The sequence below is a fragment of the Halichoerus grypus genome, chromosome 5, assembly GCF_964656455.1.
Source record: "Halichoerus grypus chromosome 5, mHalGry1.hap1.1, whole genome shotgun sequence".
In the NCBI taxonomy this organism is placed as follows: domain Eukaryota; kingdom Metazoa; phylum Chordata; class Mammalia; order Carnivora; family Phocidae; genus Halichoerus; species Halichoerus grypus.
The window spans coordinates 65,098,147-65,118,919 of record NC_135716.1 but is presented as its reverse complement, the minus strand read 5'-3'; the positions used below and the strand labels follow the sequence as shown (position 1 = coordinate 65,118,919).

Genomic DNA, 20,773 nt, shown 5'->3' with positions numbered 1-20,773 from the left:
AGCAACAAGATAATAACAAGGTGGAATATAGTAAACCAGTGGTCTACAAACTGGGGCATGCATGTATAGCCCTTAGAAGTACAAGAGCATGGAGAGTGTCAAAGAAATTGATTTCTCAGCTCTCAACTTCCATATGTACAATTTTCTAGAACCATTCTGCTAATCCAGTGTATCAGTTTTCATTACCTCCTCTCCCCTTTCATCTCTACTCCCCCTACCACCTCCCAGAGGAACCTGCAACACTCAACACTTCCCTATACTTACTGTGGAGCTGTTGTCTAACATCTAACGAGCCAAAATGAGAGTTCAAAATACCCATGGTGACAAAGTTAATGACTCCACAGACTGGGATATCCAATTTTTTTTCAAGTAAAGGGGTCACCAATTCTGACTTCCATGAATATAGAAGTTAAACCAAATCCAGTTGTTGCTTCACTAAGTAATAAAAATAATTTCGATTATCGATCACTTCATTGTCAACTTGGAAGAATGGGTGATATTGCTAAAATAAAGCCCTTTTTATTCATGAGATTTCTCAATATTTTCACTATTAAAATAAAAGAGGAAGAAAAGCAATGCAAAACACCATCTTCTCTAATAGTATTTATAAATAAACTATAATTATGAAATAATTTAAAATAGAATCCATTTCTAATAAAATTTTACTGTTTTATTTAATACTTTTTAAATTTTATACTTCATATGTTGTTTTGTCTACTGGCTATAACTGTATTGCTAACTGAAACCAAAATAAATTTGATACAGCCTTATGAACAAAGAAAATTTAATTTTAAATTTAAAACTTTAAGATTTTATTTATTTGAGAAAGAGAGAGAGAGAGAGAGAGAGCATGAGCAGGGGGAGGGGCAAAGGGAGGGGAAGCAGAACTCCCTGATGCAGGACTCGATCCCAGGACCCTAATATCATGACCCAAGCCAAAGCCAGATGCTTAACTGACTGAGTCACCTAGGTACCCCAAACATAGGAAATTTTAAATGGTTTTAATTATAATTGTTTTTGCACAGAACTCAGAAGAACTGGGTGACAATTAATACAATGCATTTTTTATTCCCATTCACTAAATTCATGAATTTACTTTCATTGTTGAAAAGTATGATGTGTGATTGGTAAAATGCTTTCAAGTATAAAAGATAATATGTAGTGACAGAAAAAATAGGTGTTCAAGAGAAAAATAAGGAATATAAAAATTCTGTTAAAATTAAGATATTGTTCACATATTTTTTTAAGTAGATGATGGAAAATATCAAGTTGTTAAAAATTCCCTGGATGTATTTTAAATTGTGATTTAAGTAATACACCAAAAATTATATCATTTACAAATACTGAAACTTAGAGGAAAAGTTGTTTTTTTTTGTTTTTTTTTTAAAGTAGGCTCCACACCCAGCATGGAACCCAATGTGGGGCTTGAACCCATGACCCTGAGATCAAGACCTGAGCTGAGATCAAGAGTCAGATGCTCAACTAACTAAGCCACCCAGGCACCCCTAGAGGAAAAATTCTTAATGTGTGAGAAGGTATATAGTTTTTTGTTGTTTTTCCAGTTCTTTGGAGGGGTATATGAGCAAAAAACCCCAATAGTGAAAGTTAGAATGTATCATTTGTCCTAACCTTCCTAAGATATTGCCTACTGGATATCCCCACCTGGATGCTCCCCAGATACTTGAACTCAGCATTCTCAAAGCAAATTTATTATCTCTTCCCCCCGCCCCACATAAACATTCACACACACACACACACACAGAAAAACAAAACCTGCCTCCTCTTCCTATCTATATTTTTGTTACTAGCTTCATGATCTACCTGGTCTCCCAGACTAAAAAAGTAGGAAATTTTTTTTTTTTTTTATCTCCCACATCAAATCATAAACTCTCTAGTCCCTGTGCCATGGTCATTGTTTATGGCCTCCTCATGAGCTATCATCAAATAGCTCTTCAAAACAGTAACTATTTTTTTTTTAGTATAGTTGACACACAATGTTTCAGGTGCACAACATAGTGATTTGACAAGTTTATACATTATGCTGGTCTCACCACAAGTGTAGCTACCATCTGCTCCCAAACATCCCTATTACAATATCAGTGACTACATTCCTTATGCTACACCTTTTATTCCTGTCAATTATTCATTCCATAACTGGAGAAGCCTGTATCTCCCACTCCCACTACCCATTTTGCCCAACCCCTCACTCCCCTCCCCACTGGCAACCACCAGTTTGTTCTCTGTGTTTAGAAGTCTGATTCTACTTTTTATTCTTTTTTTAAAAAAGATGCCACTTCTGAGTGAAATCATATGGTATGTATCTTTCTCTCACTTATTTCACTTAGCATTATACCCTCTAGGTCCATCCATGTTGTCTCAAATGGCATGAGCTGATCCTTTTTTGTGGCTGAGCAATATTCCATTGTGTGCATGTGTGTGTGTACACCACATCTTCCTTATCCATTTGTCTATCAATGGACACTTAGGCTGCTTCCATATCTTGGTTATTGTAAATAACGCTGCAAGAAACATATACCTTTTCAAATTAGTGCTTTTGTTTTCTTTGGGTAAATACCAAGTAGTGGAATTACTGGATCGTACAGTATTTCTATTTTTAATTTTTTGAGGAACCTCCATACTGTTTTCCACAGTGGCTGCATAAATTTATATTCCCACCAACAGTGCACAAGAATTACTTTTTCTCCACATCCTCGCCAACCCTTATTTCTTGTCATTTTGATTTTAGCCATTCTGACATGTGTATGGTGATCTCATTGGTTTTGATTTGCATTTCCCTGATGATGAGTGACGTTGAGCATCTTTTCATGTGTCTGTTGGCCATCTATAGGTCTTCTTTGGAAAAATGTCTATTTAGGTCCTCTGCCCATTTCTTAATTAAGAATTGGATTGGTTTTTTTTGGTGTTGAGTTGTATAAGCTCTTTATATATCTTGGATATTAACCACTCGTCAGAGATATCACTTACAAACATCTTCTCCCATTCAGGAGATTGCCTTTTTGTTTTACTGATGGTTTCCTTCACTGTGTAAAAGCTTATTTTGATGTGGTCCCAAGAGTTTATTTTTGCTTTTGTTTCCCTTGCTTAAGGAGACATATCTAGAAAAATGTTGCTACAACTGATGTCGAAGAGATTACTGCCTGTGTTCTCTTCCAGGATTTTTATAGTTTCAGGTCTTATATTTAGGACTTTAATCCATTTTGAGTTTATTTTTGTGTATTGTGTTAAAAGGTAGTCCAGTTTTATTCTTTTACATATAATTGTCCAGTGTTCCCAGCACCATTTATTGAAGAGCCTGTCTTTTCCCCATATTCTTGCCTCCTTTGTCATAGATTAGTTGACCATATAATCAAGAGTTTATTTCTGGGGTTTCTTTTCTGTTCCATTGATCTACGTCTGTTTTTGTGCCAGTACCATACCGTTTTGATTACTACAGCTTTGTAGTATAACTTGAAATCTGGAATTGTGATACCTCCAGCTTTGTTTTTCTAACAATAATTACACTTTAATTTACTTCTCAACATCTCCCATGGAGATGAAACTACTTTATAATTGTTGGAGCTAATATCTAAAACTAATGATGTAATGTATGGGGATTAACATAACAATAAAAAAATTAAAAAAAATAAAATATAATTGTTGGAGCTATACAAAAATACCTGTAATGCATATAATTGAGTTACCCAAAGAAATTACAGAATCATGAAGTTGGAAGGAACCAGAAGAGTCAATCCCCTTGACCATATCCTTACCCAGGTATCTTTCAAGCTGTTGTCTCAATTTAAAATCTCATGAAGTAGCCTGCTCTTTCTCTGGACATCTCTGTCAGAGATCTGGGCCCAAATACAACTTGTTCCACTTTTTCTAGGATTATTGTGATTAAAAAGAAGATTCATGCTAAAAGAAGAACATTGGTAAAATTACACAAAATTCTAAACAAAGAGCTAAAAATTAGTTATAATTTAACATCCAGAGATATCTTCAGTTAGCATTGGGGGATACCTCTGGCTTTATTTTTCCTTTTTTGTGAGTATGCATGGTGTACAGATATGTATATATTTTGTGATTTAGTTTTAAACAAAATTGGGACAAACTGTAAATACTCAGTACTAAAATAAAGGAAGGCAATATATTTTTTTATTCAACTGCTAAATTACTTTTCAGCAAATTTACATATATCCTACTAGCATTGTGTAATCTTCATGTTATATACTTATTTTATCATTCTTTTAGTTTACATTTCTTTAATTATTAGTGTGATTAAACACAAGATCTCCCTATTTCCCTATTGTTTCTACCTATTCGTCCTATTCTACTCTCTGCAGTAATGTCCTTTTCCCGTGTCGTAAAAGGAAGAAGAGAATGCATAGTCTTTAGGGTCAGGTCAGAATGAACCAGAGTTTAATCCACTTCTACTATCTAGTTGTGTTACCTTGGACAAGTGACATCTTTAAGCTTGTATCTTCTCCTGTATATTAGCGACTGCCCTTACAAAGTAGGAACAGAGTATAGCAATCAAGAACATGCAACCAATCAAAATCTATATTAATCCTCCCCTCCTTTTTCTCATTCACGTGGTAGTTCTTCACATACTGGAAGACAGCAATGCTTCATCACCTCTCACCAACCACTCCTCTACCTCCATCCCCAGCTTCTTGGCCCAAATCCTGAGGCTTCCCTTCTCCAAGCTAAATGTCTTCCAATTTCTTCACTCACATATCAAACAACGTGCTTTCAAATCACTTCATCATCTTGGTAACTATCTTCAGAGTATGATTTAACTTAGGCATATCCTCCTAGAAAGTGGCATCTGGAACAAACTCCAGATATGATTTGAAAAGACCAGAATAAAGGTTATCGTTTCAAATAATTACCTGAAATCATCAAATGTGTTTTCCTTATCCACATCTATGAGCCAACAAAAATCTATAATCCATAAACCTGAAAGACTAACTATATTCTACTCACCTTCACCGAGGCAGGCTAGGTTAAAAGTAAGGGTGTGGAACATGACAGGTGCTTCTCAAAGTTCTTGTGATGCCTTGGGTAAATAATGTATTGTCTCTAAGGTCAGTTTACTCCTTGTAAAAAAAAAAAGGTAAAAATGGGAGTAATAGCACTTATATAGAGTTTTTGTAAAGATTAAAAACATCAGTGACAGTATCTGGCATGTGAGGTACTCAATAAATGAAAACAATTATCACTGAAACTTTAAGCACCATTTATCGAGTACTTTACATGGTCTTGAGCTCGAGTTTGGTCTATCCAAAACATGGATGACAGAGTAGGCTTTGCTGAAACTTAGTTAACCAATTAACAACTCACCTTCTTCCCCCAATTCTCCCTGCCCTGCTTTCAGCCTCTCCTCTCTCTCGCCATCATCTTCAGAAAACGAAGAGCCCTCCCTACCAGCAGGTGGAGGCATGGAGCAATAATCCAAAATTCCTACTCAAAATTACAAGCAGGAGAAACTTCTGATTTCAACCACAAGATCACTGGCACAGGTCCATTAGGAAGGGAACCTGCCAGCAGTCAAAATGAAGCTCTGCAAGCTTCAAAGGCTCATCTACAAATGTAGTTTTTGTTCCTTTCCTCATATACTACTACCTCATATAGTAAAACTGAATGCAAAAACGTGAAAGTATCATTTATTTGTGAGTAACCTTTGAAAGACATATTTAACAACAATATAAAAATCAAAGTCTATGTTGTGTTTAGGCAAGAACAGGCTATTTAAATGTGGGAGAGAATAAACACTCACTTTTCTCTCAATTCAAATTAATCATAAGATATGAGCAATCTGTAGAATAAAAAAGTTTTAAGTTGTTGCTAAATTAGAAGATTAAAAATTAATTGTTGAAATTTTCTGGAATGGCCAAAGGGAATGTAAGAATGCCCAGATCTTAAAGATCTTTAATCAAGGTACTTCTAACAAAATTAGATTTTATATAAACACAAACACAGTCTTTGGTACAGAAAATTAAATTCCTTAAGATCTGCATGCAATGAGGGTTCTTTATCACCTGAATTTCCTAAGTGTCTTTAGTCCAACTAAATGGATATTAATAGTCCTAGGCAAAAATCTGAATTAAGCTAAGCTTTATCAACTTTCTCTTTCTTTAGCTCTTTTCCCAAATTTGTTGCTATACCCATCGCTAGAAAGACGTTAATTCTCTAAAATTACTCTGGTTCTTTATGAAAAGAAAAGGAAAAAAAAAAAGGGAAGGAAGGAAGGAATGGTTGAAGCTTACACTAAAGTATTAGCAGAAGTCTTATCAAATTGCCTCAAAGAGAATGGATGGTGCCTCTCCTTTCCACCCAAAGTGAGTTCCCTACTCTTCGTAACGCCCTGAAAAGGCTTAATATTTTACCTCTTGCAGGACATTTGTGTTTAAAAAAGAATTCTCGAATAGGTAGTATGTACAGCTGATGGAACTCTAAGCATAGCAACAAAGCAACAAAATCTGGGCATAGGTCTAAAACCTCTTCCAATCACGTCCCATAGACTAAATGTGTTCCTGATGAAAACTTATAAACTAGCAATTTGAACACCCTACTCCTCAATCAGAACAACACTCCAAATACACTATAAATTTACATTAATATTGTTTGAACATATATTTGAATTATAGCATAAATATATATTACTTCAGAAGTAAAAGCCAAAACATGATGCTATTAAATTAAATCAAAGTATGAAAACATTTCTGAAAACAGAATAACGAAACCAAGATCCCAACAAAACAAGTGTTTTGGGAGTAGACAAGGAGGAAGGTCTCAGCAACTGAACCACTCCCAGGACATCCCACCGACTGTTCACATTATTCCTTGTACTGGCTTCTCAATGTAGATTTGTGAAGAGGCAACTACTATGCTAACAGTAATTTGGAATAATGCACAATTACAAACTGACATTAGATATAGAACAGTCCTTACAAATGAGCACAATATATGCAAATGAAATTTGACAAAAGAGGAAATGCAAATGCACAGGAACACTTCAGAAAGTGTATATTTTTGCTTAGCCTAAGTTGAAACAAACTCAGTGTACCACAGTGCATCTACTAACATAAAACATTTCTATAAATGTTTGTAAAACATTTATAAAATAGCTTATTATTTATATATTATAGTAACATATGATTGGAGATGACTGATAATCATTTATCTTAGTACTGTAAAAGGATAGAGCACTCTAGAAAGCCAAAAAATGTTACCTCTTGACCCAACCTACTGATACCATTCTAAAGACTTTATCAAACATGCAAGAAGGTGTTAAAGTTTTGTGCACAACATCAAGACCTGAAATAGCTCTAACATTCAACATTCAGATAATGTGGTACTCATAGATCAACATGACATCACTACTAATGATCATTAAGTATACATAAAACTATACTGTTCTCTGAGAGTATAGTAGCCACTAGCCATATGCAGCTATTTAAATAAAACTGAATTTACAATTCAGTTCCTCAGTCAGACTAGCCACATTTCAAGTGCTTACCTAGGTATATATGGATAGTGACTATTACACTGGATACTGCAGAGATTTCCATTATCACAAAAAGTTCTATTGGATAGTGCTGACCTACATAGTTTCCCGGACCATCCTCTGTCCTCCTCCCCCTACATGCACCCATTTATCTAGAAACATCTACATCATCTTCAGGCTTTGGCTAAGCCTCAACTACTATGTGAGGATTCCCCTGATCTACCCAAGAAATTTGGGTATACCTCCCTGTAGTCTCATTATGCCTTGATAACTCCAATACAAAAATTATGTGACATATAATCATACCATTTTCCCCAACATAATGCTGTAAGCTTCTTTAAGAATCAACTTTTATCCAAGGGATTTTGAACTGTTCTGGCACATATAGGACCCTGATAATTTGTCATATACTAAGAACATTGCTAAAGACAACAGAGATGTACACTATGACTACAAGTAAAAAATGTTTATGTATAAGGAACGTAATGCATCAAAGAAAAACTTGGTTAGGTTGGCAGGCTCCCAAGTGATTTTTTTTTTTCAATTACTAATTCTTTACATTTTCTTAGTACTCATCACAAGGAGTCTCATTCTCAGAAGGTGTTCAGTAAATATTTGTGGAATAGTTTCTGTATTAAAAAAAAGAAAAAGACACCAAGAATGAACCCTAATATAAACTATGGACTCGGGGTGGTAATGATGCAGCAATGTAGGTTCAGCAATTGTAACAAATGTACTACTCGGAGGGGCGGGGGGGATGCTGATAATGGGGGAGGCTATGCATGTACCAGGCCAGAAAGCATATGGGAAATCTCTTTACCTTGCACTCAATTGTGCTGTGAACTTGAAACTGCTCTAAAAAGATAATGTCTTCAAGAAAGAGACCCCAATATTTTGTTCAATAATAATATATACCATCGATTTATAATAAATTTAAAAAATTAGATCACAAATTTCTAACCCAAATATTTCTCTCCAGTGCACAGAAAATCTGACTAAAATAATCACAGGTGCTGTGCTTTGGCGTGTCATCAATACACTAACTCAACTTCCACATTACCAAGCACCGACCTATGTAAAGCACTATGGACACAGTAGTGAACAAGAAATTTCTTTTTTTTTAAGATTTTTATTTATTTATTGCGGGGGGGGGGAGAGTGAGAGGAAGAAGCAGACACCCTGCTGAGCAGAGAGCCCAATTCAGGACTTGATCCCAGGATCCTGAGATCATGACCTGAGTCGAAGGCAGATGCTTAAACGACTGAGCCACCCAGGCACCCCAAACAAGACAATTTCTGCCCTCACAATATTTTATCTAAATAAGAACTTTATTCTGCAAGATAAATCTTTAATCTCAGCTATCAACAACAGATATCCTAAAATGGCAAAAACAAGCTTATTATTCTGATTTTTCAAATAATTCAAAGAACTCATATTAACCATTTGAGAAAGTAGTACATGACCTGGTTTAAAACAAAAAGCTAATGCCTCATTTACTTGGCATTCTTGGGACAGTTGGTATTCCACAGAAATGAATTTTTCAGACAACTCACCCTTATCCATGTAAGCACCAACACTTAAATTGTTTGGCATGGAGATTTTTTTAAGTGGGATCTTTCAATTTTTAAAAACAGATTCAATTAAGTACTATTTTTACTAATAATTATTGTGTTGTACAACACTCAAGCTCCTAAACTGTATGTCCCCAGGGTTCCCTTTTAAAAGTTGCTGGCTTTGAACAGTTTTTCTTCTGATCTCCTGCTTTGGTGTGTCCGCTGTCAACTTTTGCAAGTATCAGTGAGAACCTAATTGTAGCAGCCTCCAACCCCTTCAAATTTGATGTTGCCTGCAACACAAATTTGTCAGAATTTTGCCTAAAACACACAGGCTTTGAGAGGATCATTAAATCTGTATTTTGGTTGCTCAGTCTTCTGCTTATTTCCTGAATCTCTTTAAACCAAGTTCCGGATAAATGAGTTACTGCTATACCCTGATAAAAGTCCTTACATTATTTTCATATTTAAAACTGATGCCCAGTCAGATATAACTTCATTACTTATTCACTCATCCAACAAGTATTAAGTACCTACTATGAGATAGTCTCTAATATTACGGTGAAACTGAAGAACTGAAAAGATTGCTAGTTTTGAACAAATTCTAAAATGGAAAGATTCAGAATAATAATTTAATAGCATCTAAAAAAAAAGAAAACCAGGTTTGGGATTTTTTTAGGTAGTGAATGAAACTACAAAATCACCTCAGTTTTTTTAAATTTCTGTAGCTTTAGACTTAGGAACTGAAAATTCAAGAGACTTAACCAAACATTTATTGTATAAAGCTCTGAATAAGATTCCCAAATTTTCTTTTCTCTTTTTTTTTTCTATTACACATTCCCTTCTAGCCCTAGAGAAATCACTAGCAACATGTTTTAGTATTAAATGATAGTCCAAGTCTTGGTAATGATAAATACACCCATTTCAGCCCATGGTTAGTTTATCATCATTTTAATGTTGCGCAACAATGATTAGAAAAAAATGTTATAATTCAAGAAACTTTCTGTCCAAATTTCCATAAGTTTCTATATACTTCACTTTGAGGTATAGATTTTTTTTTTTTAAGTTTTAGGAGTTAGTAAAATATGGTGTGACTCTACACTATTTGCTTTATCTGCCACAATCATATTTTTAAAATTCCATTACCCATTTAAACCTAAGGCTAGGAAATGAGTCAAGAAGGAGTAGGGCTTAAAATTGGTCTCTGAGGATTAATTAAGACAACAGGTAAAACCCTGGTATCAGCCTTGTTTTAATGCTCTTGGAATCTCCTTTCTCATTCATTTTCTCAGGGAGCACAAGTAACTTTATTTGTATTTTATAATTTTATAAAAGACTACTGATCATCCTTATTATTTATACTGAACTGGAAATGGGTATTAGTTATGTGCCTGTGATCTGAGAAAGTAAAATAATATTGTTAAGTGAAAAAAGTTACTACAGTTAAAAACCTTTAATTACTACCATTAAAAACCTTTTCCAGCAATGCATTAACATTTCTTCAACATTAATTCTGGAACCTGAAAATGCTCTAAGCTTAAGTACTATAAAGCTAGAGCATGGACCTAACTTTCAAAATAACAACGTAGTATTATTTAAACTATTATAGCAAACCATAAAAGTTGGCTCTGACCTCACTAGCACACCATCTTGTCCTGTGAAATAAGCCTGATTTTAAATAAAAACAATTCACAGAGAAATCCAGATGGTCTCTTGCTATCTCTACCATTTAGGCAAAGAAGCAAATGACAAATATTTACTGGACACACCTATCATAAGCAAAATCTCTACCAGGTGCTATCCACACTACCGGTTTAAAAATATATATACACATAGACCCGCTCAAGATATTTACAATATAACTGGACAGAGAAAATATGCTTCATAAAAGATACTAATACTAACCAATAGGAAAAAGAAATATATTTGGATTAAAAATTGATCATGAACATGTAACACTCTGGAAGCAGAAATGGAGGGCACTTGGTTCAGATATAAACAAAACTGTTTTTGCCTATTTTAAACCTGGCAATCAAAATCACCCAGAACTAAGGAATTGGGCCAACAGCATCACCATAGAAAAAAACCGAAATTCTCAGGAGCAACTGGTATTGGACCATTCAAAACAAAGTCTTCCTGTGAGTGCGCATTAGTAGTTTCTCTCCTAAAATCTCCTTATCAAATTAAAAACAAAACTGATTCCTGGTTATCAACTTTGCAGAAACCGAAGCTCTTCGGGGAAGCACTCCCGATTCTTGTTTCTTTGATAGCACTTAAGGTCCATCCACAGAACTAAAAGGGGCTGGGGAACAGCGACGAGGAACTGGCCTATTGTTCGAAGAACCGCAGGACCATCCGAACACCACGGGGCGCGCGGGAGCAGGGGGGAGGCGAGGCGCAAACGCGGCACAGGTGTGTGCACGGGAGAAGGGGGACAGGTGTGCCCGAGGCCACAACTAAGGTTAGAGAGGCCCGACTTCAAGATCCAGACTTCGAGAAAGGGAGGCAGTCATCCTCGAAGCTTAAACCGCTGAGCACGGAGGGGGGCGGGCCTGGAGAAGGTCTGAAGGGCTCCCAAAGCCCACCCGGGTTGGGCGGCGGGGGGAGGGGGGAAATCAGAGAAGGCCGGGGGTCTGGGTGTGCAAAGCTCGAGGATAAAAGAAAAGGCTCTCGAATCGAGGGGCCAGCCTAGAAATCCCCGAACAATGGACAATGCTGGGTCTGAGGTAAACGGCTAGGAGACTGGGGGTGTCGCGAAGGTGAACCCGGGTGGGAAGAGGGAAACAAAAGAGAGAAGCCCCCAAGTGTGGGTCCCCGGCGGCGGCGGCGGCAATTACCTGTGAGAGTTGCCGGGGATTGGGGCAGCCGAAGAGCGCGGAGCTGGAGCTGAAGCTGATGGCTCCTCGGCGGCTGAGGACGTGCTGGGGGACCGGCCTGTCCAGGGGCAGCACCGGCAGCTGGTAACATACTTCCATTGAATACGCCCGCCCTGCCCCCGCGCGGCGCCCGCCCAGCCGCGGCTGCCGGCCCCTGCGCTGGGAAGGGGCCGCGGCTCGGGGGCGCCGGGCCGAAGCGGGGGCAGGGCGGGAGGGCGCCGACCCCGGGCCGGGAAGCCGCGCTCACGCCTTCCCCACCCCAACACTCCGCCCGGACCGCCGGCGGGAAGACGCTTCGGCGGCCGCGGCGACAGTTACGAGGACCGGCGCGCGCCCGGCTCCGGGGTGCAAGCGGGGGCAGCACAGGCAAAGTCGGAGGGGGAACCCTGCCGCCCCGGGGCTCCTCGGCCGGGAGGAGCGGGTCCGGGTAGGGCAGAGCAGGAGCAGAGCAAGGACAGAAAAAAGCGGTGCAAGAAAAGACTGCCGGACCCAGAGGCGAGACCCAGAGCGCGCGGGGCTTGGGACCAGCCACCAGCTCGGGCCGCCGCCACCGTCCTGCCCCTCCCCTCCCCCGAAGCCTGACTTCACTCCGCCGCCGGCGCGAGCCCGGCGTAATTCACACTTTGCAGCCGCGGACCGTGCGCCAACCACGGCCGCCGCCACCGTGACGTCACGACGCCGCGCCGCAGGCCCCGCGCCTCCGCAGCGCCTAGGGAGACGGACTAGCGGCGGGGGGCGAAGGGGGTGGCGGCAACCGCCTTCCTCCATTTCTGCACAGTAAGCTCGGTCACTGTCCTCTCCAGCCACACGCCGCCCTCCCTCCGCCCCCTCCAAAATCAACTCGCAGCTCCCCCTAGCTCTCCCCTATCTGCCCTCCACCCAAGGCGCGTGCGCACGAGGCCCCACCGTTTGGGGACATTCCCCTTATCGCTAAACTCTTGCTTTCGAGCGCGCTGAGGCTGTGAAGTGGGCTCAGCCTGCGCTACAAGCGATATTTGGGCCTTCTGACCCCAGAAACCCAGAGCACGCGGCGCACTCGCAGCGTTCAGCCTTAACCGCGGGGTCACCGTTGTGCTTCCCTCCTCGATTTCCCATTCTTGGACTTCGCTGGGGACCGCTGCGGCAGTGACGTCAGCGGACCGCGCGGACCCCGTCCTCCCTGCTACGTCACTGCCAGTCCTTTGGCAGGGCCCGGCTGGGGCTCTCCTCAGGCAGGTGCGGGGCCCCAGGGCTGTCCTGGGCCGAGGGGAGGAGAGAGGAGCCGAGAATGCAGGAGTGAGTAGGGGGTGAAAGGGTGGAGGGGAAACACCGAGACTGAGAAAGAAGTGAGAGTATGCCCTGGAAAAAATGAGAAAGGATGATACTGAGAAGACAAAGGAAAAAAGAAGCCTGCATGACCTTTTACCAAACGTGTTTTTCTTTGTTGGCTTTGATTTTTAGAAAGCAGAGGAGAGAGCTTTTGACCTGGTCTGTAAGCTGAATATGTCATTTGCAGGTTCATTTTGTCACATTTCCCCCCAAACTATCAAAGCTTTTCAGTTGCAACTCATTGTTTCAAATGCATTCCAGCCCCCAGGACGTCAGCCTGAACAAGCTCTTTCCTGCTGGCAAAATTGTTGATTCGGCTCTGCTCTCAGGGTATCCACCCTTCCACTTATTTGCTATGACTAGCCATTGGCAAGGTGGTAGATCTTTGAAAGTACTGCATAGCCATTACTGATGACGTCAGGTATGAAATGCTCATGATTCCGTAAGTCAACTCTGCAAGACCTCTTATCTTTTCACGACATCTGTTTCTTTTACATCACTTAAAACGTTCTGCCTCTTCCATGGTTATTTGTCTATTTGTCTGTTCTCTACTATTAAAAGAAATATAACTTCCACTGTGGTTTCATGAATGTTGTCTTCACTAGATGGTACGCTCTCTAAATGCAACAACTGACCCACTCATCTTTGAAACCCTAATTACTCCCACAACATCTAGTAGATACAGTGAGCATCTGCTGTATGCTTGGAATTAAGCTAAACACTCTCACTCAAAAAAACCCATGAGATAATAGTATCTAAACTGAAACTGGGCTTAGGGAAACATAACTTGCCCTAGATCTTACACAGATAAATGGCAGAACTAACGAAATAATGTTTGAATTCTCTGTACATTTAAGCACCCAGAAGGTGGTATTGGTATTACATTAAACAGTATATGCTTCAAATAACTATCACATTTAATAACATCTAAGAGACTCAGTTCCATTAAATCATTTGATAAGACTCAGGGCACTAACTAAACAATGCATCTCTCTTTAGCAGAGAGGGGAGCTAGCATTTACCATACACCCACTGTGAGCCATGACAGGTATTCTACATATAACATTTAATTTAACCCCACACAATAGCCACATATGTAAAATTTGATACCAGTTCTACAGATGAGGAATCAGTTTCCAAGACCATAAGTCATCTGTGCCACTGAACTCTGTTCTGTGTGATTTCAGAACCATGCATTTCCACCATACCATGCAGTATCTCAAGACCAAAATGTCAAGTGTTCTCAGTGTTTTTTACTATACTGGGAAGCATATCAGTCAGGGTTATCCAAAAACACAGAAGCAATAGGAGATTATATATATATAGAGAGAGAGAGAGAGAGAGAGAAAATTTCTGTACATGTATCTTCTCCAAGACACAGAGAAGCTAGAGGAACTGCAGGCCCCCTGCTGCCCCCTGGCCAGTAAGGTGAGTCAGCAAGTCATGTGCAAAACTGCAGCAGTGCTTGGGACCCTGCATGGATCTACCAAGTGTAATGGCTGGTGCTTCACGTCCACTTCTCAAATCTTTTGCGAATTTCTATTGTGGCCAACCAAAACCCTAAAAAGAAGAGAATTCTGGGAATGTAGTTCCAACTTAGCTAAGTTGCTAGTGCAAACTAACCCAGTCTGAACTCTTATCAACTTGACATACCTACACACTTCTTTTAATCACATTTAATTTTCAAATAAAGACCATAGTAAAATCATGCGTATGTCCATATGAAGCAACTAGCTCTCATACAACCCAAAACAGCTCCCTCCCTTCCCAAAAGAGCATAGAATCTTTGAATGACGTTCATCCCTCTTCTTGATGAGTCATATTACCCCTTTGATATCCTGTAACTTAAATACAAGAGATAAAATAACCCACTATTAACACATCCTAGGGGAATGAGAGAGAGGGGGGGAAAAGAAAATAATTGGTTAATATATACACAAATATATTCATATCAAAATGAGGGAAAATGCTCACAACTATTATAGACCTTATATCTGCAACTGGCAACATAATCATAATTACTATTTATAACTATTTTCTTTTTTCCCCATTACCTTTTTAAATATCCCTTGCCTTCGGCAAGCGTCTCAGCCGATAATAGTTCCTTTATTTATAGGGCAACCCAAATTTTTATTCCTGAAATATCTAGACCGTTAGAGGTTCTACTTCTATTGGGTTGTTGTGCTTTTCCATTAACTCATATTACAGAGTATGGGAATACTAAGAGGTACCCCTAAAGAATCTCCTGCATTCCAGGTACATTCCCATGTAGTAGCAATTAAAGATCAGTTTAACAGGATCAATCAGTCCAGGCAGTAGAGTAACCCTCTTCTGTGCATGTTGGTTAAATAGCACGAGGATCCCCAAATGGCTAAGTGGCAATCCCAATTTACAGATTGAGCTCTTGCTGTGTACCCTGGTGGAACCACTCTTCTTTGGGAACTAAGACCTCTGGACAAGCAGAACCCAACGTTGCAGGAATTGGAAGCAAAATTTTGCATGTGATTCACTAGGGGTAAAAGTGAGAGGATCCGCTTCCACTCCCACCCCTTGATTCCTGAACCATGGATATATATTTTTTTCTAATTTTCTTTTTTTTAATTAATTAATTATTTATTTATTTATTTATTTTTGATGTAGTGTTCCATGATTCATTGTTTGCTTATAACACCCAGGGCTCCATTCAATACATGTCCCCTCTAATACCCATCACCAGGCTTACCCATCCCCCCACACCCCTCCCCTCTAGAACCCTCAGTTTGTTTCTCAGAGTCCATAGTCTCTCATGGTTCGTCTCCCCCTCCAATTTCCCCCCTTGATTTTGCCCTTTTTACTATCTTCTTCTTCTTTTTTTTAACATATAATGTATTATTTGTTTCAGAGGTACAGGTCTGTGATTCATCAGTCTTACACAGTTCACAGTGGTCACCATTGCACATACACTCCCCAACGTCTATCATCCAGCCACCCCATCCCTCCCACCCCCCACCACTCCAGCAACCCTCAGTTTGTTTCCTGAGATTAAGAATTCCTCATATCAGTGAGATCATATGATACATGTCTTTCTCTGATTGACTTATTTCGCTTAGCATAATGCCCTCTAGTTCCATCCACATCGTTACAAATGGCAAGATTTCATTTTTTTTTTTTGTAGGCTGCATAATATTCCATTGTGTATATATACCACATATTCTTTATCCATTCATCTGTCAATGGACATCTTGGCTCTTTCCATAGTTTGGCTATTGTGGACATTGCTGCTATAAACATTGGGGTGCATGTACCCCTTCGGGTCACTACATTTGCATCTTTGACGTAAATACCCAGGAGTGCAATTACTGGGTCGTAGGGTAGCTCTATTTTCAACTTTTTGAGGAACCTCCATACTCTTTTCCAGAGTGGCTGCACCAGCTTGCATTCCCACCAACAGGGTAGGAGGGTTCCCCTTTCTCCGCATCCCCGCCAACATCTGTCGTTTCCTGACTTGTTCATTTTAGCCAGTCTGACTGGTGTGAGGTGGTATCTCATTGAGGTTTTGATTTGGATTTCCCCGATGCCGAGCGATGTTGAGCACTTTTTCATGTGTCTGTTGGCCATTTGGATGTCTTCTTTGGAAAACTGTCTGTTCATGTCTTCTGCCCATTTCTTGATTGGATTATTTGTTCTTTGGGTGTTGAGTTTGATAAGTTCTTTATAGATTTTGGATACTAGCCCTTTATCTGATATGTCATTTGCAAATATCTTCTCCCATTCTGTCGGTTGTCTTTTGGTTTTGTTGACTGTTTCCTTTGCTGTGCAAAAGCTTTTTATCTTGAAGTCCCAATAGTTCATTTTTGCCCTTGCTTCCCTTGCCTTTGGCGATGTTTCTAGGAAAAAGTTGCTGTGGCTGAGGTCGAAGAGGTTGCTGCCTGTGTTCTCCTCTAGGATTTTGATGGACTCCTGTCTCACATTTAGGTCTTTCATCCATTTTGAGTCTATTTTTGTGTGTGGTGTAAGGAAATGGTCCAGTTTAATTCTTCTGCATGTGGCTGTCCAATTTTCCCAAAACCATTTGTTGAAGAGACCATCTTTTTTCCATTGGACATTCTTTCCTGCTTTGTTGAAGATTAGTTGACCATAGAGTTGAGGGTCCATTTCTGGGCTCTCTATTCTGTTCCATTGATCTATGTGTCTGTTTTTGTGCCAGTACCATACTGTCTTGATGATGACAGCTTTGTAATAGAGCTTGAAGTCCGGAATTGTGATGCCACCAGCTTTGCTTTTCTTTTTTCAACATTCCTCTGGCTATTTGGGGTCTTTTCTGGTTCCATACAAATTTTAGGATTATTTGTTCCATTTCTTTGAAAAAAGTGGATGGTATTTTGATAGGGATTGCATTAAATGTGTAGATTGCTCTAGGTAGCATTGACATCTTCACAATATTTGTTCTTCCAATCCATGAGCATGGAACGTTTTTCCATTTCTTTGTGTCTTCCCCAATTTCTTCCATGAGTATTTTATAGTTTTCTGAGTAGAGATTCTTTGCCTCTTTGGTTAGATTTATTCCTAGGTATCTTATGGTTTTGGGTGCAGTTGTAAATGGGACCGTCTCCTTAATTTCTCTTTCTCTGTCTTGCTGTTGGTGTATAGGAATGCTACTGATTTCTGTGCATTGATTTTATAACCTGCCACTTGACTGAATTCCTGTATGAGTTCTAGCAGTTTTGGGGTGGAGTCTTTTGGGTTATCCACATAAAGTATCATATCATCTGCAAAGAGTGAAAGTTTGACTTCTTCTTTGCTGATTCGGATGCCTTTTCTTTCTTTTTGTTGTCTGATTGCTGTGGCTAGGACTTCGAGTACTATGTTGAATAACAGTGGTGATAGTGGACATCCCTGCCGTGTTCCCAACCTTAGGGGGAAAGCTCTCAGTTTTTCCCCATTGAGAATGATATTCCCTGTGGGTTTTTCATAGATGGCTTTTATGATATTGAGGTATGTACTCTCTATCTCTACACTCTGAAGAGTTTTAATCAAGAACTGATGCTGTACTTTGTCAAATGCTTTTTCTGCATCTATTGAGAGGATCATATGGTTCTTGTTCTTTCTTTTATTAATGTATTGTATCACGTTGATTGATTTGCAGATGGTGAACCAACCTTACAACCCAGGAATAAATCCCACTTGGTCCTGGTGAATAATCCTTTTGATGTATTGTTGGATCCTATTGGCTAGTATTTTGGTGAGAATTTTTGCATCCATGTTCATCAGGGATATTGGTCTGTAATTCTCCTTTTTGGTGGGGTCTTTGTCTGATTTTGGAATCAAGGTAATGCTGGCCTCATAAAATGAGTTTGGAAGTTTTCCTTCCATTTCTATTTTTTGGAACAGTTTCAGAAGAATAGGTATTAATTCTTCTTTAAATGTTTGGTAGAATTCCCTTGGGAAGCCATCTGGCCCTGGGCTCTTGTTTGTTGGGAGATTTTTGATTACTGCTTCAATTTCCTTAGTGGTTATGGGTCTGTTCAGGTTTTCTATTTCTTCCTGGTTCAGTTTTGGTAGTTGATACATCTCTAGGAATGCATCCATTTCTTCCAGGTTATCTAATTTGCTGGCATATAGTTGCTCATAATATGTTCTTATAATTGTTTGTATTTCTTTGGTGTTGGTTGTGATCTTTCCTCTTTCATTCATGATTTTATTTATTTGGGTCCTTTCTCTTTTTGATAAGTCTGGCCAGGGCTTTATCAATCTTATTAATTCTTTCAAAGAACCAGCTCCTAGTTTTGTTGATCTGTTCTACTGTTCTTTTGGTTTCTATTTCATTGATTTCTGCTCTGATCTTTATTATTTCTCTTCTCCTGCTGGGTTTAGGCTTTATTTGCTGTTCTTTCTCCAGCTCCTTTAGGTGTAGGGTTAGGTTGTGTATTTGAGACCTTTCTTGTTTCTTGAGAAAGGCTTGTATTGCTATATACTTTCCTCTTAGGACCAACTTTGCTGCATCCCAAAGATTTTGAACAGTTGTGTTTTCATTTTCATTTGTTTCCATGATTTTTTAAATTCTTCTTTAATTTCCTGCTTGACCCATTCATTTGCCTCCATGTATTTGAGTTCTTTCCGACTTTCCTCTTGTGATTGAGTTCTAGTTTCAAAGAATTGTGGTCCAAAAATATGCAGGGAATGATCCCAATCTTTTGGTACTGGTTGAGACCTGATTTGTGACCTAGGATGTGATCTATTCTGGAGAACATTCCATGGGCACTAGAGAAGAATGTGTATTCTGTTCCTTTGGGATGGAATGTTCCGAATATATCTGTGAAGTCCATTTGGTCCAGTGTGTCATTTAAAGTCTTTATTTCCTTGTTGATCTTTTGCTTAGATGATCTGTCCATTTCAGTGAGGGGGGTGTTAAAGTCCCCCATTATTATTGTATTGTTGTCAATGTGTTTCTTTCCTTTTGTTATTAATTGGCTTATATAATTGACTTCTCCCATGTGAGGGGCATAGATATTTACAATTGTTAGATCTTCTTGTTGGATAGACCCTTTAAGTAGGATATAGTGTCCTTCCTCATCTCTTATTATAGTCTTTGGTTTAAAATCTAATTTGTCTGATATAAGGATTGCCACCCTAGCTTTCTTTTGATGTCCATTAGCATCGTAAATGGTTTTCCAACCCCTCACTTTCAATCTGGAGGTGTCTTTGCATCTAAAATGAGTCTCTTGCAGACAGCAAATTGATGGGTCTTGTTTTTTTATCCAATCTGATACCCTGTGTCTTTTGATTGGGGCATGTAGCCCATTTACATTCAGGGTAACTATTGAAAGATACGAATTTAGTGCCATTGTATTGCCTGTAAGGTGATTGTTACTGTATATTGTCTCTGTTCCTTTCTGGTCTATGTTACTTTTAGGCTCTCTCTTTGCTTAGAGGACCCCTTTCAAGATTTCTTGTAGGGCTGGTTTTGTGTTTGCGAATTCTTTTAGTTTTTGTTTGTCCTGGAAGCTTTTTATCTCTCCTTCTATTTTCAATGACAGCCTAGCTGGATATAGTATTCTTGGCTGCATATTTTTCTCGTTTAGTGCTCTGAACATAACATGCCAGTCCTTTCTGGCCTGCCAGGTCTCTGTGGATAGGTCTGCTGCCAATCTAATGTTTCTACCATTGTCGGTTACAGACCTCTTGTCTCGAGCTGCTTTCAGGATTTTCTCTTTGTCTCTGAGACTCGTAAGTTTTACTATTAGATGTCGGGGTGTTGACCTATTTTTATTGATTTCAAGGGGGGTTCTCTGTGCCTCCTGGATTTTGATGCTTGTTTCCTTCCCCAAATTAGGGAAGTTCTCTGCTATAATTTGCTCCAATATACCTTCTGCCCCTCTCTTTCTTTCTTCTTCTTCTGGGATCCCAATTATTCTAATATTGTTTCGTCTTATGGTAACACTTATCTCTCGAATTCTGCTCTCATGATCCAGTAATTGTTTATCTCTCGTTTTCTCAGCTTCTTTATTCTCCATCATTTGGTCTTCTACATCACTAATTCTCTCTTC

General features: G+C 39.3%; 1 protein-coding gene across 6 annotated transcripts in view; it reads right to left on the bottom strand.

Moving 5' to 3' along the window:
- PDE7A (phosphodiesterase 7A) overlaps positions 1-12,578 on the bottom strand; it is a 120,430-nt gene extending 107,852 nt beyond the window's left edge. For 3 of the 6 annotated variants that reach the window (XR_013447862.1, XR_013447863.1, XM_036090030.2), the window contains exon 1: positions 11,901-12,576. Coding sequence is in view for 2 of the 6 variants with exons in the window: in XM_036090030.2 (XP_035945923.1) it covers positions 11,901-12,038 (138 nt within the window). In the remaining 4 variants the exon portion in view is untranslated. Of the gene's footprint in view, positions 1-11,900 lie in introns of all 6 variants that reach the window. The other 3 variants (XR_013447864.1, XR_013447865.1, XM_036090031.2) reach the window with 2 other exon arrangements.
- Between the last annotated feature and the right edge of the window lie 8,195 nt (positions 12,579-20,773).